Consider the following 17,324-nt stretch of genomic DNA (forward strand, 5'->3'; position numbering starts at 1 on the left):
TCAGTTTATGAACGCTTCAGTTTAAGTACTCCGCGGACCCATCTGGAACGGATTAATCCACTTTCCATTACTTTCAATGGGAAAGTTCGCTTCAGTTTATGAACGCTTCAGTTTATGAACACCGCGGACCGTCTGGAACGGATTAATTCATTTTCCATTACTTTCAATGGGACAGTTCGCTTCAGTTTATGAACGCTTCAGTTTATGAACAGACTTCCGGAACCAATTGTGTTCATAAACCGAGGTACCACTGTATTTTATATCTAGGTTTTTTTTGGGGGGGGAGGGTGGGCTTGTAGAGCATTAGCTCAGGCATCCCCAAACTTCGGCCCTCCAGATGTTTTGGACTACAATTCCCATCTTCCCTGACCATTGGTCCTGCTAGCTAGGGATCATGGGAGTTGTAGGCCAAAACATCTGGAGGGCCGCAGTTTGGGGATGCCTGCATTAGCTCAACTCCTAGTGCAATGCTTTAGAGACTGTTGTTTGGACGTATTTGTTTAAAATGGGTTTTTGCCAATGAGGCTGCAATCCTAAACTCACCTGGGAGCATAAATCCCACTCAACTCAATGGGGCTTCTCACTATTACTGCTGTGCTGTGAATGCATTATTATTTAAAAATAATGCAGCGGTTTCCTTTCTAAAATATTGTTTCTCATCCATGTTTAGCCAAGTGCTTAAATAATAATAATAATAATAATACTTTTTGTTGTTGTTGTTGCAAAAAGTTTGTTCGGACTTATGTCCTCCTGGCTGTGAAAGGGGCTTCATTCTAAAATGGTGCTTTCAAATGCCTCCGTGACATCTTTGGCACCAGTTTAAGTTGCAAATTGCAACCTTACACAGGTTTCCTAAAGAGCAAGTCCCACTGGATTCCGCAGGCCCTACCATAAAAGGGCTTGCTTTTAAGAAGGCCAGCGTAAGACGGCACCCAGCTCCATGAAGTTCTGCCCAGGCTTTTTACACCACCGCCACGAAGCCCTTCGGACGCAAGTGGAGGAAAATGTCATCCACCAGCACCGGACTGATCCACATGCGCCAGCTGCTACGTGTTCCGCAGTCAACACAAGAGGAGCACCTGCTGGATCAGCCCGGTGGTGGCTCATCAAATCCAGCATCTCAGTGGCCAACTAGATGCACGTGGGAAGGCTGCAAGAGGGGAGCATCCCCAGCAACTGCGATTTCCCAGCAACTGGCACGACGCCATTTGGATTTCAAGCGCGCGAGCTTCCCACAATGTAGGCAGCAGAACAAACGCATCTTCCAAGAAACCTCTCGCCATTTCCCTTTTTGTAAAAGAGCACGAAGGAGGAGCGGCGAGCCTGGTCCTTCTCACGTGTAAGGGCAGTGAGGCGCCCTCGGCGTGCCTCTCGGGCAAAACGCCCAGGCGGTTGTTGAGGGAAACCGCGGGCGCGGCTGCTGCTGCTCCTGCCTCCTCCTCCTCTTCGCCCACGCCGCGCGGGAGCCCCCTCGGTTGAGGACCGTGGCGCCTGGGAGCGCCGAGTCTCTCTACCCAGGCGCTTTGCCTGCCGGCCCCCATTGGGTGGGTTCTTTTTGTGTCGCAGGGTTGTCCCCTGTGCAAACAACAGGTTGAATATTGTAGGTGCGGGTTATTAAAATGTCGCGGGGACAATGGCAGTCTGTGTCCCATTCGCCACGCTCGGCTTCCTCTTTGGAAAAGGGCGCGCAACATGGGACGCGGGGTTGGCTTCCAGCGTGAGGGAGTCTGCATAGCAGCAGCGCCTGCCCTGTCGCCCTGGAAATCTCGCCGCGCGGATGGAGACGCGGGGCGATGCGGCCACGGCGGAGGGGTATATGATGGCTATTAATAATAATAATATAGAGGCCTAACGGTTGGAGACGCCAAAGGTTTGCGAGCCGCATGGAGACAGTGGCGACGGGCCCTGATAATAAGAGGCTTGCCACGCTCGCCACCCAATCATAATTTTTTAATGGATGGTTTACCTTTGGGGAATCTCTTCCCACAGTAAAAGGAGAACACATATCCCGGACCTGGAGTTTGTCAATCCCCTCCCTTAAGAATGTATGTCTGACAAGTATATGTCTGACAAGTTTTCCATCTGCAAAGATAGGACTGGGTCAAACTCTGCACTTTATCCTGCAAGTAAGACCCCCATGGAGCACAGTGGGGCTAAGTAGGCATGTTTTAGTTTAGGATAAAACTCTGAGGTAAAAGTGCAACAGCAGCAAACATGCTTTAACTTTTTTTTAAAAAGGTTAATGAGAATTTGTTTTTGTAGAAATATAATGCCTAGTAAATGAGAACACCACTTTTGATTCTTTTTAAAAAGCCTTTTAAACCAATCTTTTTAAAAAAAATAAAAATAAAAAAGCCCTCCAGAGAGTAAAGAATTGCAATAGCAGGCACTTGTAAGCTTTCAACATGTCCTATTTATGAATGAAAATGATGACAATGATGATGATAATAATAATAATAATAATAATAATAATAATAACACTTGATTTATAACAGCTTCAACAAATCCCTTGAGGTTCTGCTTTGCTTCCTCCCCCTCTCACCTTGTCAACACAATGAACAGCTGGAGTGTCCATAATTTACTAAGTTAAAAGGTGGCAGCCCTATAAACATGCCTGCTTGTAAATCCCATTGATTTCAGTGGAATCCCCCCCCCCCCCAATGAAAATGCCTTATCTGGCTCACTGCCGAAAGGAAAAGTTGCAAAAGGAGAAGAAAAACCTTTTGCTGCAATTCTGAAATCTACTTGAGCCGGCAACTTTATTCTTTAAACAGATGGCACTAAAGGACTTGTCAGATGTTACTACCCTATCAAAGCTACATTGACATTGAGGTCTCTCTCTCTCTTTCACAGCTCTTTGAAACAGCCTTCCCCTTGCTGGAATTTGCAAGCATGGTAGCTTGTACCAGTATCTTCCTCTTGCTGCAGAGTTCCAGCATCACAGCATCACCCAGAGGCACCCACAAATGTGAGTTATCCCTCTCTCTATTTCTTCCTTCCTTCCCTCCCGCTTCCATCCTTAATAAAATACTTGGGGGGGGGGCAGATAAGCCCCACATAGAAAGCCCATCAACATGGGGGGGATGACTCTTTCAAATACAGCAGGGGTGTCAAACTCAAATTCATCGGGGGCCGCATCAGCAGTTTGGTCACCCTCAAAGGGCCAGTTGTGTCTGTAGGACTATGTGTCCACTCTTTATTATCATAAATTATTGTCACTGCATTCAATTATTACTGTTTTTTGTAATAATGTAAGCTCATTCCCGCCCCCACGCGGATCACATTCCTGCGTCGTGGCGCGTGTGTGGGAGGGGATGTAAACGAGGGAAATTTGAACAAAAGGTGGGGATCGATGGCTTCCGGAGGGGGGGCTCAACTAAACCTTCGGCAGGAAGGAGAAAGCCACTGCTGGGATTAAAAACCTGCAGATGGAAAGAGGGCTTCCCTCCCCCGCCCTGCACACACCCAAACCCCGCTAGGCAGGATGCCACACGCTGCAACCCACCCCATGCTTTGGAGAGGGGCAGGAACATGGTGTGCAGCGCCAACTCCCTGCTTTGCTTTTGCATCCTCCCTCCTCAGCGCCAGAGTCCCTTCCCCTCGCGCTGAGGGAGGGCAGCGGACTTCCCGAGGAGGAAGGCGGCGGCAGCCCCAGCGGACGTGCATCTTCGCCTCAGAGCTGCTCTTCCCCCCACCCACGCTGTTGTCATCTTCGCCGCCGCCTCTCCCTACCGGGACTGCAGGCAGAGGAGGCTTGAAAACCTCCCCCCCCAAAAAAAATTCCCCTCCCACCTACTCAAACCGCAAGACGACTCCATCTGGAGCCCTACATCACGAGGGGCTGAGAGGAGGAGGCGGCAGAGCGGGAAGAGCAGGAACCCGTGCCGTCACCGCCTCCTCCCTCCCGGCCGCCCCCCGGGGAGCAGCTCCGCCAGAACTGAGAAGCCAAAGGGCGGCTCGGGGGTGGGGGGCAGAGCAAAAGCCAGGCACCCTCCCGAGTGTCTATGAGGAGAAAACGGGGGAAGAGAAACCCGGCTCCATCAAGAGAGCGGCTGTTGCGCTTAGCCTACTTCCCCCTCAGGCTCACTCCGCGTCCCTTTCGCCCGCTCGCTCGCCCACCTCCCGGATGCAGCCGAGGAGAGGAAGGGAAGCGGCGGGCGGCGGCTCCCCAGTGCCGCCTCACTCGCTCTCGGAGACAACAGCAAAGCCCGCCAAAAAAAACACCAGCGCTGCTCCGTCCCGGCACCAACTTTGCCGGCGACGCCTGTAGGGCTTTCCTACCTCCTCGGCGGGCTTCCTCCTCCTCCTCCTGCATCTCACTTCCCCGTCTGGCCGCTGTGCCACCGCCTCCCTCAGCCTCATTCGAAATTGAAATTCCCTGGCCAAGGCCGTCAGCGCGGCTCCAGCGCCCCGGCCTCTGCCTGCAGCCCCGCCCCCGGTTTTGACCCTCGGCCAATCGCAGGCTCCAGAACTACTGTCAGCGGCTACTGTCAGCGGTGGCTACGCGGGCCACATGACGAGGTCTGGCGGGCCGGATTAGGCCCCCGGGCCTTGTGTTTGACACCCGTGAAATACAGTATTTACCAGTAATTGGGGGGGGGGGAGACACCTGGGCCTCTAGGAGTTGGCTGCTATGCCTAGGACAATTCAAGAAAGCAGAGTGATGCATATGCGATAGTAATATATCAATAGAATAATAGAATTGTAGTCGGAAGGGACCACAAGGGTCATCTAGTCCAACCCCCTGCAATGCAGGAAATTTTTTCCTAAGGTGGGGCTTGAACCCACGACATGGTTGAAATATGCTGATATGCAGCAACGCCTCAGAGCCGTCGTGACTGCGGCCGTGCCTTGCCTCGCCCTCGCCCGCCCTGCCACCTCCTCTCGTCTGCCCGACCCTCCCGTCCTCTCCAGCCAAGCAGGGTAGCCACCGACGCTGTCAGCCCCAGAAACACAAGGTGGCTGCCGCCGCCACGATGTCATCAGGCCCGCTAGCCCTGTAGCCCCGCCCATGTTCCCACTTTGTGGCCCCTCCCCTCCCGTGCCTTGGCCCCGCCCCTGAACGACCATGGCTTGCCCCTCCCTAGTTTTGATCCTGGCTACGCCCCTGTCTTGGCTCCTTATTAGGTTTCATTGTTGTTGTTTAGTCGTTTAGTTGTGTCCGACTCTTCGTGACCCCATGGACCATAGCACGCCAGGCACTCCTGTCTTCCACTGCCTCCCGCAGTTTGGTCAAACTCATGTTCGTAGCTTCGAGAACACCATCTCGTCCTCTGTCGTCCCCTTCTCCTAGTGCCCTCCATCTTTCCCAACATCAAGGTCTTTTCCAAGGATTCTTCTCTTCTCATGAGGTGGCCAAAGTATTGGAGCCTCAGCTTCACGATCTGTCCTTCCAGGGAGCACTCAGGGCTGATTTCCTTAAGAATGGATAGGTTTGATCTTCTTGCAGTCCATGGGACTCTCAAGCGTCTCCTCCAGCACCATAATTCAAAAGCATCAATTCTTCGGCGATCATCCTTCTTTATGGTCCAGCTCTCACTTCCATACATCACTACTGGGAAAACCATAGCTTTAACTATATGGACCTTTGTAGGCAAGGTGATGTCTCTGCTTTTTAAGATGCTGTCTAGGTTTGTCATTGCTTTTCTCCAAAGAAGCAGGCGTCTTTTAATTTCGTGACTGCTGTCACCATCTGCAGTGATCAAGGAGCCCAAGAAAGTAAAATCTCTCACTGCCTCCATTTCTTCCCCTTCTATTTGCCAGGAGGTGATGGGACCAGTGGCCATGATCTTGGTTTTTTTGATGTTGAGCTTCAGACCATATTTTGCGCTCTCCTCTTTCACCCTCATTAAAAGGTTCTTTAATTCCTCCTTAAAGAATTAAAGAATTAAAGGAATTTAAGGAATTAGGTTTCATTAGAAGATCCCAAATATCTAACCCTCGGTCCAGCACATAGTAAGGTTTGTGTTGCCAGCTTCCAGCACCAACCGAAACTTACAGGCACACAGCCCCCTCTTGGCCTGTTATTCTCAATCCAGCCAGGTGAGGTGGGAAAAGGCCTACTCATTTGTTTCTATGGCAACAGTGAAACCTCTTTGGACATGTAAATGGCAGTGCCTAACTGGTCACCTCAGGTCAGGGGTTCCCAAACTAAGGCACAGGGGCCGGATGCGGCCCAATCACCTTCTAAATCTGGCCTGCGGACGGTCCAGGAATCAGCATGTTTTTACATGAGTAGAATGTGCCCTTTTATTTAAAATGCATCTCGGGGTTATTTGTGGGGCATAGGAATTTGTTCATATATTTTTTTTCAAAATATAGTGCGGCCCCCCACAAGGTCTGAGGGACAGTGGACCGGCCGCCTGCTGAAAAAGTTTGCTGACTCCTGCCTCAGGCCATTACAGTAGCTTACAAAGAAACAAATCTGGCTTGTTCAGCAGGTTCCACATATTCTAGCCCTGCATACACCGGAACACAGGTTTGGAAGGGACCCACAGGTATAATCCAGAATGATCGCCCACCCCCCCCAAACCCCTATAACTATTCCTTCCCTGCTGTCACTCTCCTCTTAGCAACTAGTATTCAACAGTATACTGCCTCAAAACAATGCCCACCTCAAAACCATATATCTTGGGTAAAAAAGACCAACTAAGTTTTTATTTTGGTATGAGCTTTCCTGTGCATGCACACTTCATCAGATGCACACGAAAGCTCCTACCAAAATAAAAACTTAGTTGGTCTTTAAGGTGCTACTGAAGGAATTTTTTTATTTTGTTTCGACTCAGACCAACACGGCTACCTACCTGTAACTTGGGTAAAAAAGGTTTGAGCATCAGACTATCCCATTGTACTAATTAAAATAATTAAAATATTGGACTTAGAGAATTGAGTTATAATTCTGGAATGAGCTGCAAATGTTAACATACGTGATCTCTAACAAAATTAAGTTGAAATGCTTGATTTTAAGTCAGTCTAACACAGTTTAATTCTTTTGAACCCACCTCATTTACATCAGTTTGAATTGGTGTTTGGGTCAAGATTAAGGCTGGAATCCTATGCAAGCTTACTTAGCAACCAGTCCTTAGGAACTTTGTTTCTTACTCCTGAGCATACATGCTTAGGATTCCACTGTGTTCCTCTTAAACCAGGGATGGGAAATCTCTAGCTTTTCCTAATGTTTCTGAACATCCTCTCTTAACTTCAGTGATCTATTGACCAATTGGAGACCAACATTTCCAGGGCCATGAGTTCCCCACTCTTATAGATTTAAACATTGTCACACTTGGTGGAAAACAGACTCTGCAATCTGCAAAGCACACAAAGTAGTGTGCTTTTGGATTAGTGATGATGATGATGTATCTTATATATACCAAATATGATTATTATACCTCAATGCTAATGCAACACTTTTCTTTTGGAAAGCTCATGGTAATTACACAAGGCTTCATTGACCTTTCATAATGAGCTTAGCTTTAATACTGTATCATGTGCTTTCCGACCACTTTCTGGGCCTATTTAACAAATCAATGTTGCAGACAGAAATCGTACTCATATCTGATATCTGCTGCCCAAGACACTTTTTTACAACACTTCATAGTAAGTCCCTTCTCCATCTAATTAAAGTATTGTAACTTAGTGAGCATCATCAATCTGCATGTTTTCTAATGCAGTTGATAACTTCTGGAAGGGAATGATGCAATTCAGTGTAAAACTACGGTACCTTTGTGAGTTCACACCACTTTTCACAAAGAAACAATTGGAAACACAGGTTGCTTCTAGATGGCCTATGTGTTAGGCATTCATCTTGATTTACAGTGATACCTCTGGTTACAGACGCTTCAGGTTACAAATGCTTCTGGTTACAGACTCCGCTAACCCAGAAATAGTATCTCGGGTTAAGAACTTTGCTTCAGGATGAGAACAGAAATCGTGCTCTGGCAGCGCGGCAGCAGCAGGAGGCCCCATTAGCTAAAGTGGTACCTCAGGTTAAGAACAGTGTCAGGTTAAGAATGGACCTCCAGAACGAATTCAGTTCTTAACCAGAGGTACCACTGTATTTCCACAAAGACTGTGGGAAGGTTATATGACATTGGTGGTTTATTGTGCCTTCATTCTGATTCGATTTGTGAGGAAGCTAAATGCCCTCCCATCAGATGTCAAAGAGAAAAACAACTACCAGACTTTTAGAAGACATCTGAAGGCAGCCCTGTTTAGGGAAGCTTTTAATGTTTAATAGATTATTGTATTTTAATCTGTTGGAAGCCACCCAGAGTGGGTGGGGAAACCCAGCCAGATGGGCAGGGTATAAATAATAAATATTATTATTATTATTATTATTATTATTATTATTATTATTATTATTCCATTTCAAAGGAATTGTCACCCCACACTTTCCAGTGCAGTTTCACATTTACTTTCCTTAGTGCAAAAAGTAAGTGATTTTTTTTCTGGAAGTGGGTATGATGTGCAAGGATGCCAGATCCACTTTAACTACACAACCTTAATCTGCTGAGAAGCAACTGAATCCTGCTTGTAAAATAGTGGCAGTCTGGAAGTGCTCTGTTCTGATAGCCAGAGATTTAGAAACTTACTTAAAATTGAAAGCTGGTAAGCATAGTGCTGAAGTGCCATCTACTGGCTGCAGAAGGTGCAGCAGGTTGCAAACATCTTTGTTAAGGATTCCCCTACCCCACCCCACCCCACCTCTGTTTTCCTGAAAGAGCCAGAGAAAACTCAAACATCTTCAGGTTTGCTTTCTATAAATTATGTTTCACGTGTACATTGATTGTAACTAATATTAACAGCTCACCAACAGCTACAAACAGCTGGTTTCATTTACTGGCTACTTTTTGGTCTCTGCTGTGCTCACAGGGCAGGGGTTCTCAAACTTTCTTTCCCATGGCCCACTTCAGAGCACTGAAAAATTACTGAGGTACATCAGTCACGAGATGGGTGGTGCCCCTCCTCCAGCTCAAAGTGAGTTAGAAGACAAAGCCAGAGTTTGAATCAGAGTCTTTAGGGTTGGCTGTGACCTAGAGGAATAAAGGTTGCAAGCTGGTAAAGGCAGCAAGCCGGAGAGTGGGTCCAAGCACAATGGTTGGTTTATGTTTGAATCCACAGCTGTGGCTATGGGAGAAACAAGACCTTCTTTGGGTGTTAATGCTGTGAACCTCTCCATCGTGGGCTCAGGCTGTATAAATGTGTAAAGAAGCTATGTATCGTATAGTGGAACAGACTCCCACAAGAGGTGGCGGACTCTCCTTCCTTGGAGGTTTATAAGCAGAGGTTGTATGGCCATCTGTCATGGATGCTTTAGCTGAGATTCCTGCATTGCAGGGGGTTGGACTAGATGACCCTTCGGCCCCTTCCAACTCTAGGATTCTATGACACCACAGTCTCTGCTGTGCTTCATTTCCAAAAGGAACTTCTGGAATCTTGCACTGTTTGGCGATTGAGGTGGCATGCAACGATATCTTTACACCCGTGAACATTGCAAGGCTTGTTGTTCTATTCACAGTTTGTGCAGTCCCGTCTTTGTTCATAGGGAAGAGGTAGGGCTAATTGTATGCATCAAAGCAACAAGAGGGATTAAACATGTGCAAGAGATATTTAGGAAAAAAGCACAGCACCTGAGCAGCAAAAGTATCCTTTATTCCTCATATATTTCTAGGCAAACTGTTTATCAAGGGAATATAGCTAAGTAATGTATCAAACCTGATCACCTTCTCCAAAATCCAGGTTATGGATCTGCTCAGCCCACTTAAAAATGCACACTAGCAAAAGCAGAAAGAGTCTATCTGAAGTGCACTGGGAATAAAGGATATTGCTGCTGCACAGAATAGAAGGACATTGGTTTTTTTCTGCAACTGTTTCTACTCTCCCGTTGCCACCCCAAAGCTTGTTCACACATATCCATTCACATTTAATGGCATGCAGCCTAAAATGGCAACTTGCATGTGCTAAAGAGCAATCACAGGTAACGTACCACAAATATAACTGCAATCCCAAACATGCCCTCCCTTCCCATGTAGTCTGTTCACACATTTAGTTATGCGTCATCAGGTATTGAGTAATAAGTTATTAGTGTGTGTATGTATGCATGCACTTAGAGAATTAGGGCTGTGCTAATGGTATTACTGATTTATGCCTGCAATGATTAAAAAAAATTGCTGGGCAACTGCACCACAACAGAGCCTGCCCTGCCCCATCTTGCCAATCTCCCACCTCCATGTTGCATTCCTGTGAAATTTATTCTCTCTCTTGGATTACTTTCTGTGGTGGCAGCCTTGCACACAACCACTACAGTATTGCATTTGATACAAAGTAGATTTGCTTAAGTTTGTTTTTCTCCTACTTTTCTGCCAAAGAACGCCACTCTGATACAGTTAACATAACAGAAAGCAAGATAATGTAAACAAACAAACAAACATAGTCCAAACAGTTTTACTTTAAAGGAAACAATTCTCTTGGGTTTTGCTACTGAATAAGCAACCTGATCTACAGTCAGTTAAGACAGATTTTATGTCTTTTAGCCAGTTTTAGGTTTCAAGCACATTTACATTGGAGCAAGTACCGCTGAACTCAGAGGGAATTACTTCTGAGTAGGCATGCAAAGGATTGCATCGTTAATCCATTTAGTTCAAGGGTGGGGGCCGGTGGTCCTCCACATGTTGTTGGGAGTGCAACTTCCATTTCCCCTGACCATTGGCCATGCTTTCCGGGGCTGATGGGAGTTGGAGCTTATCATCTGGAGGCCTGCTGGTTAGGTTACCAGGTTGTTTTCAATGAATCCGGGGACACTTTTCAACTTCAGTAGGAATGATAGGATTTTGACAGGGGACTGATTTGTAAATCTGGGGACTGTCCCCAGGTTACGGGGACATCTGGTAACGTTAGGTTAGGCAGCTGTGCTTTCGTTAATGTCCAAGGCTGAACAGCAGCCCAGTAGCTGTAGCAGCCCCAGTACAAATTGAGAACAGCTTCAGAGTATGCTTAATCCAGTCCAGGGAAGAACACCTTCCCTATGCAAATTAGATGCTCATAGGCACTTCCTCTTGTCCCACTGGTTTCCCCCAGGGAAAACTGCTCTTTCGCACTCTGTAGGAGGAAACAGCAATTTGTATTTTCTCTGGACTGCCGCACTAAAGAGTATGTTTTCCCTAGGAAAGGAGCGGGGGCAAGGGGAAAATCTACTCTGACCCAAGCAAAAGTCCTCAATCACCACAATTGCTGCATCTGAGCATTGAATCAAAACCCAAGGACTACAGTAACATTGGCGGTCTTTCTTGGACTCCTAAATTCTCCAGCTTGGGCAGCTTGTGAACACCTGAGCTGAAATAAGTAATAAAATAAAATAAATTGTCCAGTAGCGCCTTAGAGACCAACTAAGTTTGTTCTGGGTATAAGCTTTTGTGTGCATGCACACTTCTTCAAATACTGAAGTCACTCTGCTGATGTTCTGAAACTGCCATTTTCCTGCTTCAAGTCATCATGGGCTCATGGAAATGTTAGCTGAAACACCACTAGTCACGCACAAAAGAGACACACCAGCTGATTCATGGTAGCCCCAAGGTTTACAGGAGGAAGTGTTGGATTTCCTCCTTTTGTGGCAGCTATTAATATTGGATGTGCTCTGATTTATTTATTTCAAAACCCACAACAAATCTGTTCTGTAGGCAAAAAGTTTGCTTCGCTTGTTCACCCTGAACACTTGAGTAGTTAGAATCGGGTTGTTGTTTATCTATTCTCAATTATTCTAGTTTGGGTAGCCTTTTTTAAAGTCTATCTCATTGTTCAGGTTTCTTGCTCTGGTAGGGTCAGGGAGAACCCTCTTTAATCCTTTAGTTTGGGAAGACTTTGTTTCATTCCTCTCCTCTTATGCAGTGATTTTGCTATCCTGTTTTATTGCATGTTATTGAACCTGCCTTGTCGCTTTTGTTGTATTAATATACTACTGTTCACCACTTAGGGACCTTTGGGCTGAAAAATGATATATAAATCAATCAACCTAGATCTACTACTATTGCTATTACTATGAGATTATTCTGGGCATTCCACTTCTAGTGCATGCTGGATCAGGGAATCGCAATGCATCCTTGCTCTGCCTGCTGAGGTGCTGTCGCTATCCATATTGGCAGAAAATGGAGGAGGGGGGAGATTATTATTATTTTTATAGCATGTCTCTACTCCAGTAGGTATTGAGCAGTGGTGGTATTCAACAGGGCTGCTTGATTTTTTTACGGCACATCCCAACCTTTTCGGTAGTGGTGCCCGCCCTGTGGAACGCCCTCCCATCGGAGGTCAAAGAGATAAACAACAACCTGACATTTAGAAAACACCTAAAGGCAGCCCTGTTTAGGGAAGTTTTTAATATGTGATATTTTAAAGTATTTTGGTATTTGTTGGAAGCCGCCCAGAGTGGCGGGGGAAACCCAGCCAGATTGGGGGGTTAAATAAATAAATAAATAAATAAATAAATAAATAAATAACAACCCTTCTCGCCACACATAATGCAAGAGTTACTGGTTTAATGGATCGTCTCATGAAGATTTTATCTTACCACAAGTATTATGTTGGGAACTAACCCAGTTGAGAGCACAGCTCATTGGCTTTTTCTAAAGGCACCTTGATTGTAAATCTTAATTAAAAAAACAAGGTATTAATAGACATGGTTTATTATTATTATAAAAAACATTCTTTATTAAATATTAATAAAGCATTTTACCCTGTAGCTATCCCTAGAAATGAGGAAGTTCACAATACAGCAAGCTAAGAATTCGCTGGATTCATTCACTGGAAATAGTGAGAATCCAATGGGAAAGTCCTACTGCACAAGCATTTCAGAATTACATGGCAGCTTTTAAGCAAATACCAATCCATTCCATTGATGTATCCATGTGCCCCCCAGCCCAGTGACTTGTACAGCCACAGGGGCTTGGATATGCACCTGGAGCTCAACATATTGAGAGTGCCATATCAAAAATGCTGAATGTGCACAAAAGGGATGGACTCGGAAACCATTTCCTTCTATTTTAATATGATTAGGGCCAAACTAGGCAAGGTAACTTGGGAAATGTGGGGTTCTCAACCTTTGTAATTCTATTGTAGAGGTTGGAATGCATTTGTGGGGGAAGATCAGAGGGCTGCAAATCACAAATCTCCCTTAGTTTTGAAACTGGAAGTGAACCTGAAAACAAGTGGCGGACTTTGGACTCTCAAATTTCAGTGGCATAGAATCATAGAGTTGGAAGAGACCACAAGTGCCATCCAGTCCAACCCCCTGCCTAGCAGGCAATGCTAAATTTTGGTGCCCACCCCATCTCTCATGGCACATTCTATATCATAGTTTGGGTGCTCCCAACAGCATGGCGCCCAGTACAGCTACACTGGTTGCAGTACTCTAAAACCGCCTCTGCTGAAAAGTAAATCAGTCTCAGAGAGTAGGGATTTTTAGTGGAATAATCAACAGGTGGTATAAGGAATTGAGTACCCCCTTCTCTACACACCTGTTAAGCTTACCCTGCAAATGATCCCTTGGCATTGCATTTGTGTTACCTTAGGGACCCAGGTGGCGCTGTGGTTAAACCACTGAGCCTAGGGCTTGCTGATCAGAAGGTCGGCGGTTCGAATCCCTGTGACGGGGTGAGCTCCCGTTGCTCGGTCCCAGCTCCTGCCAACCTAGCAGTTCGAAAGCACGTCAAAATGCAAGTAGATAAATAGGAACCGCTACAGCGGGAAGGTAAACAGCATTTCCATGTGCTGCTCTGGTTCGCCAGAAGCGGCTTTGTCATGCTGGCCACATGACCTGGAAGCTATACGCCGGCTCCCTCGACCAATAATGCGAGATGAGCGCACAACCCCAGAGTCGGTCATGACTGGACCTAATGGTCAGGGGTCCCTTTACCTTTACCTAGCAAACAATGGACTGGAGCCATGCATTTGATAAGCTAACAGCTGGCTCCACCCCTACCTGGCTCCAGGTAAACATGCACTGGAGCCTTGCAGAGGGTATGATTGGTGGGCATGGTTTCTTCTCGCATACAGGGTAGTCGAAACAAGCAGAGAGGCAAGTTTAGAAAACAATTTTATTAGACAAATTATTTAGACAAATTATACACAGAAAGCTCTGCCACTTGTAACTGAGGCCTCCAAAATGTGTTTTGTGTATCAGTATAATAGGCAACACATTGAAATAATTGGTTTATCACTAAAATCACTGCAACATCTGGTATATCCCTCTAGTTTGTTGTAAAGAAATTTCTTTCTGTCCTCCTCCTCCTTCTTCTTCTTCTTCTTCTTCTTCTTCTTCTTCTTCTTCTTCTTCTTCTTCTTCTTCTTCTTCTTCTTCTTCTAAAAAGTCAGTTGTGTAGGAGCTCATGAATGTTACAAGGGGAAACAAGTTGTGCATGCTTTTAAACACTTGTACCCTAGAAACAAAATGGCCTTTTGCATGATAAGAAAATTGTTCTGCCTTACACAGTAGACAATATTATGAAGATTTCATACAAAAAACAGTGACAGTACAAGATGCTTTCCCAGAACAGAATTAAGCATCAAAATAGAATAGATCTGAAGAATATATCTTGAAATTTCTCCTAAAGCAGATCACCTAAGTTGCTTCCTATAATCAAGGCTTAGCCACATAATGGAGTTAGGTTAAAATAAGTATTAAAACAAATTAAAAATAAAACACAGGATAAGTTGGCTCGCTTTCTACTTAATCGCATTTTAGTTTTTAAGGATTACAACTGAAAGCTCATTTTACAGATCTAAACAGGTAAGAGTGTTAGCTTCAAAAATGCCGCCGTGCCAAAGGAGGCACTGTTTTCGCCGTCATCAGTTTATCGTTCTATACAATTGGCACTCACGTCAAAAATACATCTATAATTGAATATGTAATAAAGATTTAAACAAGAGATCATTCTTTTGTTTCCCTCCCCTCTCCTTTATATTCTTGGAGTAACACAGGATTGCAATTAAGGCCACACCAATATTTCTTGACCGCTGACATCCTCAAACTCTCACACCACACTTGCAATGATGGATAGTATTGATTTTGAAGAGCATTTATTAACCTCCCATGATCTGTTTTTCAAGCCCTTGGGAACTGAAAATCAGCTGTCTCTCGATGTATATATGTGTGTGTGTTTTTACCTACCAGTTTTTCCCATTTTGTCAAAAGTAATTCCAAAGTAAAAGGTGATCAAGGTTACCCTTAAACACAGCTGAATAGCCAATGCAAAAACCTAAATGAATGAGTTACACATCTAGGTACAAATGTTACATTGCCCTAGATGTTCTAATAAAATAAAAGGCATTAAATATAAAACAATGCAAATAACATTAAACCACCCTTCCTTTTCTTTGTGGAAAACCCCCTGTTCTGTACATCTTTCCAGTATACAACACTTTTTTTTAAAACTAAAGCTTTATTAGACAAATTGCAATAGCATCAGCTTCCGTTTTATTAGATATATACATGATACATACATATATATACATATACCAAGGTATATGTATATACATATATGTATATGTATGAGCTACTAATTTATTTAACAGAACAGAGGATTCTGCCATATGATACAGTTTACTGTACATAAGGAAAATAAAACCTTTGAAACACTGTACAATCACATAAAGGTCATATGCACTGTTGCAGTGCAAAAAGGAGATTTAACTGTAGTCTTTACTGGCATAGCAATGGCTTCTTGAAATCCTACAAAATTGCATTCTCATATTAGGTGGCCTGAATGGTCTCTCCCTTCTCTTTCCCCTTTCTCTCAACCCCCCCCCCAACTGTAAATACTGCAAGGTTTGCCTTTGGTCCACAGTTAACAGGACACAGAACAGCAGTGGAGCACTGTAATGGATGCAGCAGAACACAGAGAAAAGACTGAAGTTATTGCAATTGTATAAAAACTCAAAGGCGAAAAAATACAAAGGTCTTTCAGTGAAATAACCCCATATATTGGATACAGGCTCAGTGTCTGTTTCCTTGTCTTCAAGTTTATGAAATGCTGTACTAGTAGAATGTTGGGGAAGTGGCAGACCTGTTGTTTTTAAAATAGTGGCTCAGTTGAAGTTACTTCAGAGTAATCCCACTGGCCAGAATGAGTTGATTTGATGGTTTACAGAGTTGGGGCCATAATACATTCTAGAAAGCGCTTATTCCAGAGACACACCAGTTGAGCTAATGGAGCTACTCTAGAGGAGCTGGAGTGAAAACCATGGCCTCAAGTAGAGAGAAAGCGAAAAAGAGGAGGGGAAGAATAAGTGAGTTGTTACTAATACTCCTGATTTCTTTTTAAAAAGTTACATCCATGTTAGTCCCACAAATATCACAGCTGCTCCTTGCAAAGGGAGTCCTAGAAAGAAACAGTGACAAAACAATGTCTGAAGCTTTATATGGAGGTGCCTCGGTCTGGGTCGTTACCGATGTTGAGCCCTAAGGTTGGAGTTGGTTGATAGGGAATGGAGGACATCGTTTTGATGGGGCTTCTGAAAAAGCCCCCATTCGGAGCCCTGTGCCTGAAAGGGCCAGTTCGGTGTTCAGGCACACTGCCAAAAGAGAACCCAGAAGCAGCTTTAGCTGAAAGCGTACGACTAAGAGTCTGGATCTGTTCTGGTATGAAGGTTGTGGTCGTGATATGAGTGTTCCTGAAGTCACTGATCTGCTCTAGAGCTTGACGCGTGGGCAAAGTATCAATGTCCAGGGGAGTCAAGTCTATAGATGAGGTGGAAAACTGTTTATGGGGGCTCTCGTCATCTGTGCAGAGGCTGTTCACACGTCTATGGAGATGCTCCAGGTCAATTTCCTTGTCATCCTGGAAGGCAAAAGGAGGAAAAACAACAACAAATCACTCAGTGCCACCTTTCTCTAGGGGGGGGGGAACCCCAGAAAGATTTTCCACAGAATAATAATTCAGAACTATTCAAATAAAAAAAACTAGGCTTGTTGCACATCAGTTAAAAACAAGAGAGGCCCAACAAGTCCTTTGCTGAACCATCTAACTAGTTTAAGCAAAACATATGAATACTGGCAAAAATGGTGCCTTAATTTACAACCGCCAAGGCAGAATGCAAATAATCTGTGGTAAATCTTTCTTATAGGGGTGAGTTGTGTGATTTGGATGGCATACAAGTGCACTCTCCCTTTCCAAAGCGTTTAGCCTCTTGAACATCTGGCTGCAGATGCTGCAGAGAAATGCTTGTTGGAAGGATGAGGATTTGGAAGTGGGATGCTCGTGATTTAGACCAATGTTACATGGATAAAAATGACTTTTGTGTAATGAAGATGAAGTACAGTGAAGTGTTGAATGACT

General features: G+C 44.9%; 1 protein-coding gene across 1 annotated transcript in view; it reads right to left on the reverse strand.

Moving 5' to 3' along the window:
* Positions 1-14,278: 14,278 nt before the first annotated feature.
* Positions 14,279-17,324, reverse strand: part of GRID2 (glutamate ionotropic receptor delta type subunit 2) — a 368,933-nt gene continuing 365,887 nt past the window's right edge. Inside the window, exon 14 of the mRNA XM_088660515.1 lies at positions 14,279-16,826. Within this exon, the coding sequence (XP_088516641.1) occupies positions 16,404-16,826 (423 nt within the window). The 3' untranslated portion in view covers positions 14,279-16,403. The remainder of the gene's footprint in view (positions 16,827-17,324) is intronic.

This window comes from Zootoca vivipara, chromosome Z1 (genome assembly GCF_965207765.1).
Source record: "Zootoca vivipara chromosome Z1, rZooViv2.hap1.1, whole genome shotgun sequence".
Lineage (NCBI taxonomy): Eukaryota > Metazoa > Chordata > Lepidosauria > Squamata > Lacertidae > Zootoca > Zootoca vivipara.